Raw genomic sequence first — 17,579 nt, forward strand, 5'->3', positions numbered from 1 at the left:
CCCATGAGCCCCAGATGCAAATCCCATCTGCCACAAAGGAAGAATGATGCCTGCCCTACCTATCTCCCCAGGCTGTCCCTGCCTAGGGGCCACTTACTGTCATCCAGGGGCATCTTCCTCTGCGGGGCGACAGCATTGGGCTTCAGGTTGTGATAATCCCGGGAGAGTGCAGAGATGAGGCTGGCATGGTTGATGGAGCGCACAGGCCACTGCTGCTCATTCTCTGGGAGATTTGGCCATGGAAGCAGCAGGATATTAGAGAGGGCTCGGCACACCAACACCTGAGCCTGGAAGAGACCCCAAGGCGTCCATCAGAAGTTTACGAGCAATGTGGGCAGCAGAGGGGCTGTGCCTGACACAACCTTCAGTACCTACCGCACACAGTGAGCTCAGGCCTCAGGCTCCTTTCTTAAAACCTGGGCCTGGGACTTTGGTCCAACTCAGATAATCCACGGAGAAAAGAGAAACTGAGGCAAAAACACCAAATCTGGGTCTAGCACATCTCAGGGCCAGCCTCAACAATCACTCTTAGTGCTGACACTTCCCCTCTAAGTCAGTACTTGAAGCATTACAGAGGGAGAAATCACAGACACTGAATCCAACCTGTCCCTCAGCTGCCGGCTTCTGACACCCTCCGAGAAGCTACTCAGAACAGTGCTGGTAAGAGTCTCTTACAGTCAATGTGCCCTTGGCGTCAAGTCAGAAGCAATACACTCACATCCCAGGTGCTTTTAACTAACTGCTTTGATTCCCCTATGACCCCACCCCCGTTTTGTTGTTTTTAAACTTCTAGCCTGAGCCTCCCGGAGGATTTTAGGAGAATATACTTGTCTGGAGTGTCTCAACCCTAAGAAAACAAACATTTAACAACAAAAGCAGACTGTTTTAAACCAGAAAGAATGCAAAGAGGACTCTCCCAACACCAGCCAAACTGCCAGCTCTCAAAGCAGCACCATCTCCATGCCTCTTGGGAGGAACACTGTATATGTGAATCAGCACACTGACTGTGTTAGGAAGGTCATGCCAGAGAGCACTGAGGCCGCATCGGTGCCACGCGTATAAGAAATCCATCGATGCTGGCACAGCCTGTAAGCTCTAAGTGCAAAAAGAAAGGCTAGACTCTTCTTCCTCAGCTTCCCTGAGCCTGAGCCACACGGCTCTGGGGACCCCAGGGTAGCCCTGAGGCCTCACCTTATCAACCAGCCGCTGGGCAGAGGCATCGGTGATTCTGTTGAATACTTTCTGTACTGCGGGGATGCTGATCAGAAAGACGGGCCGCACGGTGGTGGCCAGTGAGACCAGTAAATGGCACGCAGATAGCAGCAATTTGTCTTGGACCTGGAGAGGGAAGAGGACATGATATGTCAGCTCACGACATCTCCTGTGAGACTGGTTATTAGAAGAACTTAGTGAGGCAGCCACGAGCTAAATATGGCTCTTGGATGCGAAAGTATACCACCTAGGCTCTGGCTCAAAGAACTTTTCCTATAATGACGCCCAGCAACAAGGCATCCTCTTCCTTGCCACATCCATAGCTCCTGCCCTCAAGCCAGGACCACCCCCCCACGCCGCCCCCCCAGTTCCTCCCATTCTCAGTCGCCGGCATCTTTGAGCTCAGTCACTTCTCAGCTCAAGAATCTACAGTGGCTCCCGTCAGCTAGCTCTTAAATCACATGGCAAACTCCCTGGCATATCATTCAAACAGCTGGGGATTGTTCATCTCGCTCTTCTTGCTCCAATCAAGCCCAGATCTCTCCACGCGCCCCCCCCCACCCCCCCGCTTTCTGCACTCCATCAATCGCACCAGGCTCGCCTACTTCCTTCACCTCAACATGCCAATCAAAACCTTGGTTCACATACCATTCTATCCCTTTCAAATTAGCAAAAGAGAAGACTCTTTGAAAACAGGACCTAATGCTAGTAAGACTGTGGTGAAAACAACACACCAAAGAGTCAGTGGCATGTAGAATAATTTAGGAAAAAAAATTAAATAACTTCCTAGAACCACAAAATATCCCTAATTTTTAACCCTATAATCCCACTTATTCTAAGAAAACTACCTAAAAGGACAAAGCTACATTCATGAGTACACACATTTCAGAGTTATTCATTACAGAGTGACTTTTTATCAAGCGGAGGCAACGTAAAATACCAGCAATGGGTAGGTAAGTTTTGAAACAACCCCTCACAGGGTATCATAACTCATTTACAATTACAAACACAACAAAAATTTACAGAAAACAATACATTGTTCTGTTAATAGTGGTACAGGATGCCATGTATGATTAAAACTACCCCACCCCCCCCAAAAAAAAGAAAGAAAAGAAAAAAAGTATATGCTTTAGAAATATAAATTGGTGGTCTTCTTGGAGGACGACTTAGAATCTATCAAATTTTACATGGATATAACCTTCGACCCAGCAATTACACTTCTAGGAGTCTACCCTGCAAGGATGTACACACAAGGATCTAATTTCCATCAACAGAAAAATCATTATACACTCCCACTACAGAACAGCACTGGTCAATTTGAAAAACTGAACTTGCTTGACACGTCTCTGAGGCATACTGTTAAGCAAAAGAAGATATCTGAAGATATCTCTCCAACTATCTACAAACTTTTACGTATGCAGTATGTGAAAACAGGAAAAAGTCTGAAAGATATACAACAAACTGTTGACAGTGCTTCCTTTGGAAAGGAAAATGCTTTGAAGGTAGGGATTAAAGAGTACCATAATTTTTTAGTCTGTATATTTGAACAGTATTTTACTTTTTGACAATGAGCATGTATTCATGTGGGACTTAGAGAACCGAAAAAATAGTTATATTTGAATTTATATGGACTACAACTAAAAAGGAACATGAAATGACACATAGTTCTATCACAGCGGTAAGAATTGGGTCTAATGCTTTGTGGTATTTTAATGTTATAATAAACGGGTATATGAACAGAAGGACAGACGTGGAGTTAGAGAAAAGGTGCAGCCTTTGCTGTTTCAAGACCTTGGTGCTGATCAGGGGTGTGACTGCATCCATGGTGGTGGAAATGAGCGTAACAAACTGCTGCGTATTCTGCCGATGAGCCTCACTGCAGTACTGTGCTAGCCAGTGAGAGTAAGCCTGCAGAGCAGCCAGGGACTGAGCGTGCCTGCGAAAGGAGAGAAGATGCGATTTTAAAGGTTATGGTCAAAATACATTATCACTAAACTTTTTTCCACAGGAGGGAAGAATTTCATCCATCACATTTACTATTCTAGGACATGCGTGGAAGTGTGGAAACCATTTACTTGCTCACGTAGTACCTAAAAGTTAAAAACCCGTCGTCTAAATATTGCCACCACTGCCTGGAACACAGAAGGCAGTTAGTAAATGTCTACCAGATCTCATTCAACCTTTCTGTGACACATGTGAGCTCAGCCGAGAGAATGGTAAATAATGAAAACAGAATCAAAGAACTTAAATGATAATGTGTTGACTTGGGAACTAGTAAAAATTTTATATCCATAGCTACAAATCAGGATGTAGAAAACTACCAGGAATTATAGCTTTATAAATAAGCATTGATATGAGTCTCTCAAGTTTAAGCTTCCATCATACCATACATGGTATTTGGCTAGAGGCTTGAAGTAGCAAAGACTATGTTTGGACTATGTTTGCACACACAACAAAATATACATCATAAAAGCTCACAATTCATCAGATAATAATCAATCTTTTTACAAGTGAGGCAGTTGTCTCAGAGCTTACAAAACACCAGATCTTCTAATAAACCTAAATAGGTTATTTCTCCCTTTTCTGAAAAAATTAGTAAGTAATCTTGGGGTGATACTTTAAGACTCTAAATAAATATACCATTCCCCAACAAACACCCATTGAGGAACCCTGCCTAAATCATTCTTACACTGGTGGTTGCAAACTAGTGGTTTTTCTTTCTTTTTCTGTTCATTAGCTGTATTCTTCTGTAAAAAACAGCTTTCCCTCCCTGATCTTTTTCTTTCTTTTAAATCATATGGATGCTTTATATTCAATATGTTGTAACTCATTATCATCCTCATTCTTTCTTGATGATCACAATGTCAAGTCTGACCAGGAAAAACCCTTTCATGCTAGCCCCCATGTCCTTTTCATATGTTCCTAACCTTCCTTACTGACTCAACAAGATTCTCCAGGGTCAACCTGCCCCAGACTTGGAGCATTTCTCCAAGGAACTCTGGTTCCTTTTGATGGAGAATGTATTTTAGAAGCCAAGAGCCTGAGTCCTAGAGGTAGCATTGCTACTGGAGTGTCACTGCTTCTAGGACCTTTCAGTGGATGTAGCTAGGTTATAGGCAGACAGTATTTAAAACTCAAACTCAGTATCAACAATCCCAGGGCAAACTGACCTCAAGTGCCTCTAGATATGATGCAAGAAGGACATGTCATCTCCTATGCAGTATTCTTGCTAAAATGTTTAACCTCAATCGAATACAGAGAAAAACAACTACACAAATCCAGATTAAGATTTTCTTAAAAAAAAAAAAAAAAAAAATCAGTAGGATCTGGATCTCCAGAAAGCCAGTCTCTCTCTCCACCCCACCCCTCCCAAACATGCACAATTTGGGGAACTGGTCTAGGCTACAGGAGACACACACAATGTGTGATTCATTAGTTAGAACTCAGATCCAGAAAATGTATGTCTATAGATATATATGTAAAAAGGACATTCTTGGGACAATTAGGGAAATTTGCATAGGGAATATATATACATATACACTTAAAAATAGGAGACATACTTACATACTTACTGACATTACTGTATCTATGAAAGTTTTTGAGTGTTGATAATGGTATTATGGTTACATAGGAGAATGTTCCTAGGAGATACATGCTGAAGGATATACATGTGAAGTGATGTGTTGTCTGCAATTTATTTTCAAACAGTTCACACACAAAAAATGTATGTGTGTGCACTTGTGTACACAGAGAGAAGCACAAGAAAAAAAAAACAGCAGGGCTTCCCTGATGGCGCAGTGGTTAAGAATCCGCCTGCCAATGCAGGGGACACGGGTTCGAACCCTGGTCCGGGAAGATCCCACATGCCGCAGAACAACTAAGCCTGTGCGCCACAGCTACTGAGCCTGTGCTCTAGAGCCCGCGAGCCACAACTACTGAGCCCACGTGCCACAGCTACTGAGCCGATGCATCTAGAGATCGTGCTCCACAACAAGAGAAGCCACCACAATGAGAAGCCCAGCAGTGCAACGAAGAGTAGCTCGCCACAACTAGAGAAAGCCTGCATGCAGCAATGAAGACCCAATGCAGCCAAAAATAAATAAATAAATAAATAAAATTTATTTTAAAAAAAAAAACAGCAAATGTGGCAAAATATTTATCATTGATGAATCTAGCTTGAGAGTATGGTATATGGGTGTTCATTCTATTTTCCCCTTTTCTATAGATTTGAACTTTTTCAAAATAAGTTAGGTAAGAAAAGGTACTAAGTACCTTAAAGTAAGAAAATATTGGGAATTTTATATTCATAGTGACAAAGCAGTTATTTTGTATTTTATCTTTAGAATCCATTGATCAAAAAGTAAGTACCAAAAGTAAGGAGGAAGACATCAAAGTGTGTCTTGGGGTGGGAGGGGGCGGGTTCCTAAGAATTTCAATCAATCTATCAAACTTACAGAGCTCCTTAAAGGCTGAAGGGAGAAGCTCTAAAACTTCCTGAAATTGTGTTCGAGGCGTGTTTATGAGCAAATTAGCACTTTTCTTGGGAGAAGCTTTCTCTAAATTCTCAAAAAGGAAAGCAATATTTAAAAAAAAAATTTTTTTTTAAACAACCACAGTAAATAAGACTCTTTCTATTATTTATCTAATTTGAAGCTCAAGAATGCTCTAGAACAGGGGTCAGAGACTTTTTCTGCAAAAACCAGAGTATAAATATTTCAGGTTTTATAGGTCATCCACTCTTGTTCAGAACTATTCAACTCTGCCACTGTAGTGCAAAAGCAGCTCATAGATAATACGTAAATGAATGGGCATGGCTGTGTTCCAATATTAACTATTTACATAAGCTGGCAGTGGGCTGGATTTGGCACAGGCCATAGCTTGCCAACTCCTGCTCTAGTCTAGAGCAAGCCTTCTGGGCAGTGTAATCTCTGGGATATGGCCCCATCTCCAGTCCCCATTCCTCTATCCCTCCCATATGTCACTTTCCTAATGGCTTTTCACCGTCTGTAAAGTTTCTCAAAGAGTGGTCCCTGGATGCCCCGCTTTCAAAATCACTTGAGGTTCTTGTTTAGTATGTAAATACCCGAGGCTTATGCCATCCTGCTACAATCAGAATCTCTGAGGGAATATGTTTCCCAAGCAATTCTCCTGTACCCTGCAGTTTCAGTCACTGGTCTACAGGGTAAGAGTCATGGCATTCAAGGTGAAACACTCAGCCCTAACATGCCTATCCAGCCCCGCCTCCCGCCACACCAACTGCTCACCACATCCCTAACTGTGTGACTCTGGAACACTTCTGTGGCTTGGCTTGTGCTGTTCTTTCCTCCTGAAATGCCTACTCCATATACCTTCTGCTGCCAGCTCTCATCTGCCTGATGAATTCCATTCACTCCAACCACCCCGGCCCCGAGATATCATCAAACAATCTTTCTCTTTCTAGGTTTGGAGGTGGGAGTTTTTCATCTTTTCATGGCAGCCACTACAGTCCCTTTTTATCTGTAAAGTCATTTGGGGCCAGACAACAAAGCCTTTCTGAGAATACACGAACATCTAACTATACTTACACATCAATGAGATCAGGCTTCAATACTGATGGCACGGCAGTCTCAATGTTGTACAATTTTATCTGAGATCCATACAAAGTGACTTTGACCAGCCTGTCGGCAAAGAAGAATATAAGAAAAAACATTCAGTTTATGGACTAAAATAGACAAAATGGACTAGGTACCAAGGTCTCGAGGACAGACTTTTTTTCAATCAAAAAGAATCCAGACCAGGTCTTCAATTTTATCCCAAAGACATAATCTGAGATGTGCATAAAGATTTATATACTAAGATACCAACTAAAGCATTACTTACATTGAAAACAATATAACACAACACAGAGAACATAATGTAATGTAACAATATATACAATAAAAATGATTAGGATGGAAATTTTTATGCTATGTGTATTTTACCACAATAACAAAAATTAGAAAAAAAGTGAATGTTTCAGGCGGATAGGTATATGATAAAGAAAATACAGCAAAATGTTCTCTGTAGAATCTATGGGTATTTCCTACACAATTTTTTAAATTTCTGAAGAGTTGAAATGGGGTGGGGGGGAGGGAGGCCACAAAAGTTTCTAAAATAGATTAAGGTATTTTTAACTTCAAGCACAATTCTTTGAGAAGCAAGTTACTGAGTCCACTGGTTGCCCAAGGGCTCACTATGTATCAGTACAAACGAACACTGAATACAATAACTAACAGCCAGCTCTAGTGGGAAATGGGAAATGCATCTTTCACTAGAGACAGACATTCCTTTCTGAGTAAACATAAACAAACCAACCAAAAAAACTAGAGACCTGGCTAGGTTCTCTCTGTGCTTGCTCTGTAAGGAAACCTGGGAGCAGGTCTGAGGGGGATGCCAGGGAAGATGGTGCATGTTTCTCTCCCCCAATCCAACAGTGAGGAGGGTCTCAAACTTCACTGAGCGTAAGAATCAACTGGGGAACTAATTACAAATGCAGTTCGCTGGTGCTACCCCACAGACTGACTCTGTAGCATTGAGGGGGGTCTGGAAATGTGCATCTTTGAAAAGCAGCCAGGGGACTCTGATGCATGTAGACCATACTCTGAAAAATGTTCCTCTCTGATGGTGGGGAGAAAGCAGGACTTTGTTACAAAACCACAAGCTTGAGCCACAAGTTATTCAGGGTTGGGGAGCAGTCAGAAAGACGAATTTCCAGTCAGTCAAGGAAATAAGGGTAAAAGAGCCAAGGGTTCTCAATCTGAAGTCCTAGGAAGCAGGGTGTGGTGGTGGCAATAACTAGGCATCAAATCATTCCCCATCAATAAGTAAGACGCCAATGCGCAGCCAGTATTTAATTCTTTAAGCTGCCCCACATTTTTCACATTCATACAATAAGTGTACAGCTCAGTGGTATTAAATATATTCACAACGTGCTAGCACCCCCACCATCCATCTCCATTACGCTTTCATCTTGTAAAACTGCACCTCAGCACCCATTAAATAACAACTCTCCATACCCCCCCACCCCGGCAACCAGCCTTCTATTTTCTGTCGCTATGGTTCTGACTACTCTAAGCACCTCATATAAATGAAATCATACCGCATGTGACTTTACATTCTGTTTCTTCATTCAACGGCATTCTTTAACGTTGTTCTACACTAAAAATGAACATCTTTTAATATTTCTATGTTTAGCAATCTTAATATTAGGTTTTTTTTATGTAACCTGTAAGTGAAAACACTGCTAATCACAGTGGCTATTAAGATCACATAGCCATAACAAGGAGGCTTCTCTCACACTTTATTCTAAATGAAGACAAAACAGCAAAGTATCTTTACGTACTGAGCCTGAAAACCTAAGCAGTGCAGAAAGATGTATATATTAAGGACCTACAAAATAGCAATCCAGGATCTCTGAACAGTCATTTCACTATGAAGTTGAAATGACTGATGGATATAATATATTGCTTAAGTTTAAATTAAATATAGATTTCAGACAGAAGGACATGTTCTATTCCTACTAACCATCAGCGGAAACAGGCCTAGTGCAGGAAAAAGAAGAAAAAGAACTTGAAGTAGAAGCTCTGTGGTTTGGAAAGAGCACAGTATTTGGACTCAGGAAACTGGTTAAAGTACCTGTGCTCCCACTCATGAACTGTGTGACCTGAGGTAAGGCACTCACCCTCTCTGGGCCAGAATTTACTCAGATAAAATGACAATACCTGTCCCTCAAAGTATAGAATGAAAGAAAATGTACAAAATTACTTTTGAAAATTTCCTACTACTGTATGCTGCTTTTATTATTATTAATCTGGTTTTTCAAGATTTATTTAAAATTCTTAGTTATCGCTGCTTTTAAGCTAAGAGTAATAGTTAAAGAAAAATCTGGCATGCAAGTAATTAGGCTTGAGCCCCAGCTACCCCTCATGTGTTACCAACGATACATCTACTGGGTAAATGAAAGCACCAGGTGTCTCTCAACTTCTGGCTGGACCCACACCCACCCAGTTTTGATCGAATCAACTCACTGGTTACCTTGAAATGATCTGAAAACCTCCTGTCACTTTTATTTTAAGCATATGACTTTTTAAATGTATGAGTTCATGAGAAGGGAGGGGGCAGACTAGGTAGTAGGAAATGGTCTTCAACAAATGCAGCCGTAAACCCTGTGGGGGACCCTCGAGGAAGAAGTAGTAAAAGGAGCCTGGTGGTGGGAAGGCTGGGATCCACCCCTCAGGTCAGGCTTGGAGGCTGCCCAGCTTCAAATCCTCAGGACCCTAAGAGGACTGGAAAAATCAGTCCCATTCTAAAAGGACCAGAAAAGGTCCCACCTCTGGCCTCTGGCTGCCTACTCAGATAGTGCCCACTGCCTACGTGTTTGTCCTTTTATTAATATGGCTTTCTTCGTGTCTCTTTATGACCTCACCTGGTTTCTTCTGAGGTTACTCCTATCTTTAAATATAAGATCGTCTATGAAATAACAGCTTATATTTACTGTTTGCTACATACTAGGCCCTGTGCTCAGTGCCTTACCTCATGTAATTCTCACAATAAACCTACAGGATACTACGTCCACTCCATTTTACAGATGAGGGACCTGAAGTTCAGAGAGGGTCAGTGACTGCTCCACACTCCCCTGTATGTGGCAGAGCCTCAATTCACCTGGTGCCAGAGCAGAGCTGCCTGGCAACAGCTGTTCCTCACACAAGCAGGTAAGCTGAGCTCCATGCTGTAACTGCCCACCCACCTCTCCACCACCGTGAGGGCGTCGCTGAAGCGCACGACGAACACGTCCCCGATGAAGTACTCGGCTAGGCGGCCCACAGCCTGCAGGAGGGAGCTCAGGTCTCGCAGGGAACAGTGCAGCCGCCGGCAGTCGTTCTCTGCTGTGATGTTCAACCTGTGTCCTGGAACATAACACTTCAGATGGTTTTTCAACAGGAAGAACATGCTTTAATTACCGCTACAGATATCTGCTCATCCAGGCAAGCTACTTTCAGCAAAACCAATTTTTGAAACATAGCAACCCACAGGCTGCTTCCCAGTACCAAGCAGGGAAACTGGGCAGGCTCCACCTACAGCCAGACCCACATGCACCCCAAGGCCAGAGGGAGAAACAGAGACAACAGATAGCCCGGGCCGTGCTCACATGGACCGATCTGATCCATGACTGGATTCCTCTGGACCCTGTGAGGAATGACACCGCCAATTTCACAGACAAGAAAACACACCCACGGGGGCCCAGTAACTTGCCTAACATGGGTCGTATTTCCAGGGCAGAGCTAGACTCCTAAGCTAAGTCTATGCGACTCTGCGGGCTTTCTGCAAATGGCCCTGGTGCAGAATGGAGTCTCCATGGGTTGACAGGGTTCAAAGAACAGGGTGCACTCAGCACTCCCCCCCAGGTTCGCAGGTAGCACCATATGGACCAAAGGCATAGGACTTGGGATTCAGAAGACACAGGTTCCCTGCCACGTGCAAGCTCTGTGCCTCAGAGAGCCCTCTAAGTCTCAGTTTCTTCATCTTTAAAATGGAAGCAAGCGCTACTATCTAATTCACTATAGTAAGGGCTGAATTAGAATGTGTAAAAACCCTATGAACTATAAAACATTATTCAGTGTTTGTAATTAATAATGAATAACAAAGAGCTAGTGATTTTCTAAGGCCTGAAACTTTCCTTCAACATTTCTTCAAGTTGAGCAAGGAGGAAACAAAGATGAAGGACAACAGCATCCTCAATGCAGCCACATCCTTGCCCTTTGGACCCCTCTCCCCACACAGGTCTACAAAATATATTAATTACTGCCAAGCCAGAGAAAGCGCTCTCCGTCTGACCAAGTCCTCCTCCTGCATCCAGGAGGAAGGAGGGAGGGGCAGTAACAGTAAGATCACTGCCACAGGGCACCTGCAATCCATCCACTCCCTAAATACTTTTCAAACCTTCTCCTGCCACTGCCACTTCAGGATTTTACTCTGCTGGAGGCAGGAACCTCCCCCCTCCATGGCGCTCCACAGCATCTTCCTAGAACCCAGATCTAAGCACAAAGCTCCCAGCAGGCAAGGTGCCAAACCCTTCTGGGGCTCCCTCTGGCCAAAAGGGAAAATCCCAACCTCCCCAGCTTCAGCTGAGGTCTCTGTGACTTCACCTCCTCCTCCGATCCCACTCTTATCACCTGGACCCACTGATGACCCCCTGGTGCCTCGTCTCTGCACCTCTGCACAAGCTGGGGTCTCTGCCTGGAGTCCCCACGTCACTCTCTGGTCACGCACACCTCACGGCCCTCATATAGCCTGCAGGCTCACCTAAGTATCGCCTGTCCTGGAAAGCCTTCCCTCCCCACTCCCCCAACAGAGGGAACTCACTTCCCCTCCTACACCCCCCCCAGGGCACTCCGTGCACGTAAGGAGATAAACTACTGATTTATAAGTCTGTCTCCTCACTGACTGTGAACTCCTTCGTGGTGAGGGGCTCTGCCCAGCAGCCAGCACGGCACCTGGTACAGAATGAGTGACCACAGATGTACGACTGAATTTGACACACACAACAGAGAGCTAACTAGAGCAGGAGAGAGAGTCCTGGGGGCCTGAATTTTCTCATACTGCCCTTGGGAGCATTCACTTTACTATGTAAACGTGAATATGGATAAGCGACACTGGTGGAGAAGAAAAAGGAAGGATGACACCTAAGAGACTGGGGGTGAAGCAGCAAGTTCGATGCCTCAGCTCCTACACTGACTTCCAAGTGCTGAGGCTGGAAGAGAGCCTGTGACAGCCCCGAAGGAAGGACAAGAGCCTGGAAAAGGGGACTCTGTGACCAGGGTGTTGTTACAGTGGGTCACACCCCAAGGAGCAGAAGAACAAAAGGAAGGGGCAACTCAAGGAGAGAGCCAGTGACAAAGCCGGCCCTGACCTGCCCGATCACCTGTCTGCTTGCAACACTCCCCGTGGAGAGCAGAGCCTCGGGGCAGAAACACGGAGTGGGCTTCTCAGCCTCAGGCAGCCCTGCCAAGGCCGCTGGGTGGGAGTCTAAGGAGGGTGGGCCAGCTCCCCTAGTCAGAGCAGGAGGGTGAGCGTCCCACACCTCCAGCCAGAGGAGCCCACAGAATACACAGAACCAAGAAGTGGTTCTGGTCGTGCTTGGTCACATGAGAGGGAAAAATGCCTCTCTCCTCTCCTCTCCCAGTTAACAGGAGTGCCACAGTTACACACCTTCTGAATGTCAAGGATGTTCAGGGTTACTGCTATGTAACTGAAGCCCAGAGTAAACAAAAACCTGTTGTTCCACCTGTATGCAGACAACCAAGGCTTAGGGCTCTGTGGGAAATAAACCCTTAAGAAAAACACACCCTGGAACTGGATGGGGTGGTGGTACAGGCTTCAAAAGAGATGAGGCCAGCTCTCCTTTCAGAGAGCAACGTGGACAGGTTTCGAATCCGCATCAGTGGCCCCTCACGCTCCCTGCACGTACCCATCCTCATCTTCCACCCCATCTCCCACCGAGCTCTACCCTGACGAGTCGGTTTCAACTTATTCACTGTACTAAATACCAAGAACTAGGTACCCTTAGGTACAACCTAAGAACTAGGTTCTTAAATATTTTAAGCATGAAGGAAAACATTCTGTGTTTCTCTTTTAAAAACCAAACCAAAACACCACCCTAAATCATGTTTCCCTAGTAGATGGTCATGAGACAGCTTAAAAGCCATGGTGACCAGGCCTGCCCCTCTTCCCCTTTGGCCCCTGCATCCACGCATACATCTGAAGCATGGCCTTCCCCCAGCCTTGCCCCTCCAGCCTCTTCCTGGACACCTCAACTGAATACTAGAGAGCCCAATGCCTCTTGAGGGAGTCTTCCATCTTTGGACAGCTTGGTCAAAAACACAGGGGTCTCCCTATAATTGCTCCTTATTACCCCTGGTCCCGCCCTTTGAGGGGAGGAAAACAAGCCTGAGCCTGCTGACACGTGACAGTCCTGGGGAGATATGGAGAGAGGGGTCACACTCTTGCCAGTCTCCTCTTGGCTGAAATACACCCCAGGGCCCCTTCCATTCTCTGTGTCACCCTCCCTCGAGAATCCTTGCCATCCTGATCACTCCCCTCTAAACCTACCCTAATTTGTCTGACAAAAAGCAGTACCTAAAATGAAAAACAGCTCGCAAATGCTATGTGTGTCTTAGACTATTAGTTTGAACCATATGAGATTGCTGATATTTGACCGTTTCTGACCTAACAAAACTGCAATTCCATATAATTCAACTTAAAACATATGTGCCATTCAAGGTTCACATTAATCAAAATGGCAGTTGGCTCTTCCCTGCTCCATCTGCAAGGCAGACAAACATACAGGCAGTAAGTACCCTAAATCAGTCTCCAGCCCCTGCCCCCCAGCCTGGAAACCACATACTACCACCACCACCAAAAAATCATGCAGGGTACCACACCTCAACCTGAGGGGCGGGCTAGAGTTCCCGCTGTGAAAAGCTGTTCAGATCAACCCACATTTTCTTCTATTTGGCTAAGGCTTCGTTCCCTCCCTCCTCCAGTCAACAGCATAGAACATCCGCAAAGTGGAGCCTGCAGGGGAGAACACTGCTAGGTACAGCTTTCAGAGATAGAAAATATCATGGCCACACTGAAGTCCTATCTTACAGAAAGCAAGTCACCCTGCAGCTGTCTAGATGTACCTAAGCCACATCCAAAGAACAGCTCACTGGCAAATCACTGCCCTGGAAAGAAACATCTTAATGTTAAATATAATTCGGTCTTTCTTTCTTTTCTTTTCTTTTTTTTTTGGGGGGGGGGGTGGGGGAGGCTGGGAGATAAAGGTATAAAAATTAGCATTTAAGGTATTCCACTCTGAGAGAACAAACAAGTCATAAACGAACCTAAGCAGAAGAATTTAAGTCCAAAAATCTATATACTGTAGCTGGAGCAATCTCTTAGGCAGGGAAGTTTGCACAGCTAAACAGAAAAATTAACAGGGCTGCTTAGAGCAGAAATATTGCCCCAATGAGGGAAGATCTCAGTGAGGGGTGGCAGAAGCCAATCACCTACAAAATGGATACCTGAGGGCCACATAAGGACACAAATGCAGCACTAGGGGCACAACAGGGCTTTGAGGATTTCTCAGACCACAAAAGGCACAAACAGCGAGGGCAAAGGATGATTCCCAGGGGTAAGGGAGGAGGCACAGTGACTGATGTACCTACCACAGGGACAGCGTGTTTTGCCTTGGACTTTACTGAGGAAGTGGAAGCAGGAGGATCAGCAGAAGCAGAGTAAAGAGTAAGACTCCCATCTCACAGGCTCTGGAATTCAGGCCAGGAGAAGGTCAATGCAAATGAAAGGAACGGGCCATAACCCATCAGGGGAAAGAGACGTAGTTTCTGGTAAGAGGCAGTAAGCCTGACTAATATAGCATGGAGGTTATATGAGGGGTAAATGACCATGGGAACCAAGGAACAAAACGTACTCAGAGTTTCCATTTTTTAATAGCCTTTGCATTGGAAACTTGGCTTTTGCTTTGCCATGGATAAGAGAGCTCATTTTAAAACAGGAAATAAGGATTTCTCTGGCCTGAGAGGTTCTGCCACTGGGGTATATGCACCAAGGATCAGTGCTAGGGATGAGGTTTAGAAATGACCTGGAAGAGCCAAGGGCACTGTGAAATTGCCAGTAAATGGGCGGCAATGAGAGCAGGCATAGGATATTTCATTTAGGGAAAAATCATTCAGATTATCCTTCTCAGATAAGAAGCTCTAAGTTATCAATTATGTCACAGAAAAAGGACTTAAGAATCACTGCAGATTTTCACCTGAAGACCGACTCAATGTAATGTAAAAAAAAGTCAGCTACTAACACTGACTTAAGGTCAATTTTGGGGGAAAGGAATACAAACTCGACTTTTTTTTTTTTTTAAGATCAAGAATGTCTTTAGGGTCCTGAGTATATTCTAGTTTGAATAGTGGCCCTGAGGGAGAGATCACCATAGTACGATTTTTCCCAAGAATGGTTTCTGGAAACATCTGCAGCATTTGTACACAGTCAAATGTCCATAAATGCTGACAGCATTTTACAGGCGCATTTGCTTTGAAAAGTGGTCTTTTTAAAGTTCTGCATAAGCTGTTCTTACCCTATCTACACAATCAGGGCCTAAAGCTGGGGCATGCCAAGTCCCATCAACCTCCTGGGGCCCAGTGGATTATTTAGAAGCTAATATAGTCATGGAAACAAGCCGTCACAGGCCACCAAGAAGGGCAGCCTCAGAAGGAGCCTCTTGGGGAGGCTCTGCCACAAATAACAAGCTCATCCAGGCAGTGGGCTACACCCTGGACAGCTCTGTGCCAGGCTGAAACGAGAGTTACACAAGAGAGCGGAGCCCGGCCAGGGCCAGGCATAACTCCTGTAAGGAAAACTGGGAGGAAGAGCAGTGTGAAATGACGTGTGTGTGTGTGTGTGTGTGTGTGTGTGTGTGTGTGTGTGTGTCTGTGTGTGTGTGTGTGTGTGTGTGTGTGTGTGTGTGTGTTTTCTCTCAGCTGGCAGAATGAATGTCAGATTTTGGTTAATTCAACTTTTTATCATTCCCTATTATACCATCTTGGTACTAGCACCAACAAGCCACGTGACCTTGGGTAAACTAACATCTCTGAACATTAATTTCCTCTTCTGTAAAACAGGAGAACTATTATTAGTACTTACACCTCACAGGCCAGTTGAGAGAATTAAATAACATAAGCAAATAACATGGTGCCTGGCATGCAATGTGTGTTCTACAAATAGAAGGTATTATTTTATCATTATTATTAACAAAATAACCAAAAAATGCTAACCCTAAACCCCAAGCTGGTGAAACCTGCCAACAGCAGGCCAAAATCTTTCCAACTGGCTACAGTCAGGGCTATTGACACAGGAGAGCTAACCATCCCCTAGGGTGAGCTTCTACCAGTCCACCTGCTGCAGAGTTGCTCCCATGTCCTCCTGATTCTAAAAGCCAGAGAAGAACGAACCCGTCGCAGGAAAGTCCAAGACCATTTTTTTCTAGTGTACTAGCTGGCTTAAAGGACACAGAGAAATATTCTAATCACTAGGGTTTTTCAAAAGTCCTACCTCTTTGCTCCAAACCAGCTTCCTTTCTCTCACTGAGATGCCTCTTTGGAATATGCGGTCACAGCCTCATCTCTTACCTCCCCCAAAGCTCCTTTTTAATCATGATTTTGTGTGTGTTTTTTTTTTTTTAATTTTCCCTGTTTAGAAATGGAGAGAGAGGGAGCAGTAGGGAGGGGGCAGTGGAGAAAGCATGTTCTGACAACACAGAAGGCAGTAATTAAATATCAGTCCAATTTTTTCTGAACATTAAATTAGAAAATAAAAGCCAGTTTACCTGATGCTGAAGTAACTATAAACTGCTGTAACCCCAGATAAACTTCTAAATTGTCCTGAAGAACTGGAAACTGAAAACAAAGAAACAAAGATTTAAAAACTAAAAAACAAAAAAAACACAGCATAAATGCAAATTGTAACAGCATTTCAACAATGAAAGAAGTACCTATGGTGGGGAGGAACAGGATAAAAACCTTTTCTCTGGGAAGCTTTATATGCAGCCAAGAAGAGGTGGCACCCTTCAGCACCTCCCACCCCCGGCAATTTCTACAATTGAAACCACCAGTTAATATTTGGAATAAGAAAGAAAATAACACACCAGTTTGATACTTTTTCTATTTTTTATTATTTTATTTTTTGCGGTATGCGGGCCCCTCACTGTTGTGGCCTCTCCCGCCACGGAGCACAGGCTCCGGACACGCAGGCCCAGCGGCCATGGCCCATGGGCCCAGCCGCTCCACGGCATGTGGGATCTTCCCGGACCGGGGCACGAACCCGCGTCCCCTGCATCAGCAGGCGGACTCCCAACCACTGTGCCACCAGGGAGGCCCCAGTTTGATACTTTTTCTAAACAAAGCACTGGATGCTGGGTATGATTATTATGATTATTATGTTCTTAAAAGAGGACATCAAGCTCCCAAATGATCTACACCTTCTAGAGCTCTGAGACAGGGCCCACCTCCGTTCAAGTCCAAGGAAAACCCTGCCTTTGAAAGAAATAGCACATATGCCTTATTAAAGTGCATGGCAGAGTGAAAAGACAGCCAAATTATTTGGAGTCAGTTTGCCTTACTCATTTAGCAGACAGCACTTTCATAACCAGAGCTCTACCTTTTCTTTCTAAAGCTGCTAACTCACCATTAAGATAAAATTAAGACGTTAATACGACAGGTCCCAAAGAAAGGCAGACGGCAAAATAAAATGGCTGTGCAATGCAAAGCTGACCCTAATAAATTATCTTGCCTCTAGAG

General features: G+C 44.4%; 1 protein-coding gene across 3 annotated transcripts in view; it reads right to left on the reverse strand.

Moving 5' to 3' along the window:
- The window catches only part of XPO6 (exportin 6), a 107,473-nt gene that overhangs the window by 13,472 nt on the left and 76,422 nt on the right, over positions 1 to 17,579 (reverse strand). For all 3 annotated transcript variants that reach the window (XM_079945079.1, XM_079945078.1, XM_079945080.1), the window contains exons 12-17: positions 16,610 to 16,679; positions 9,977 to 10,136; positions 6,777 to 6,869; positions 3,004 to 3,148; positions 1,192 to 1,338; positions 98 to 287 (exon numbers count right to left, since the gene is read on the reverse strand). In XM_079945079.1, the coding sequence (XP_079801205.1) occupies positions 98 to 287; positions 1,192 to 1,338; positions 3,004 to 3,148; positions 6,777 to 6,869; positions 9,977 to 10,136; positions 16,610 to 16,679 (805 nt within the window). The remainder of the gene's footprint in view (positions 1 to 97; positions 288 to 1,191; positions 1,339 to 3,003; positions 3,149 to 6,776; positions 6,870 to 9,976; positions 10,137 to 16,609; positions 16,680 to 17,579) is intronic.

Source organism: Stenella coeruleoalba, assembly GCF_951394435.1.
Source record: "Stenella coeruleoalba genome assembly, chromosome: 15".
Lineage (NCBI taxonomy): Eukaryota > Metazoa > Chordata > Mammalia > Artiodactyla > Delphinidae > Stenella > Stenella coeruleoalba.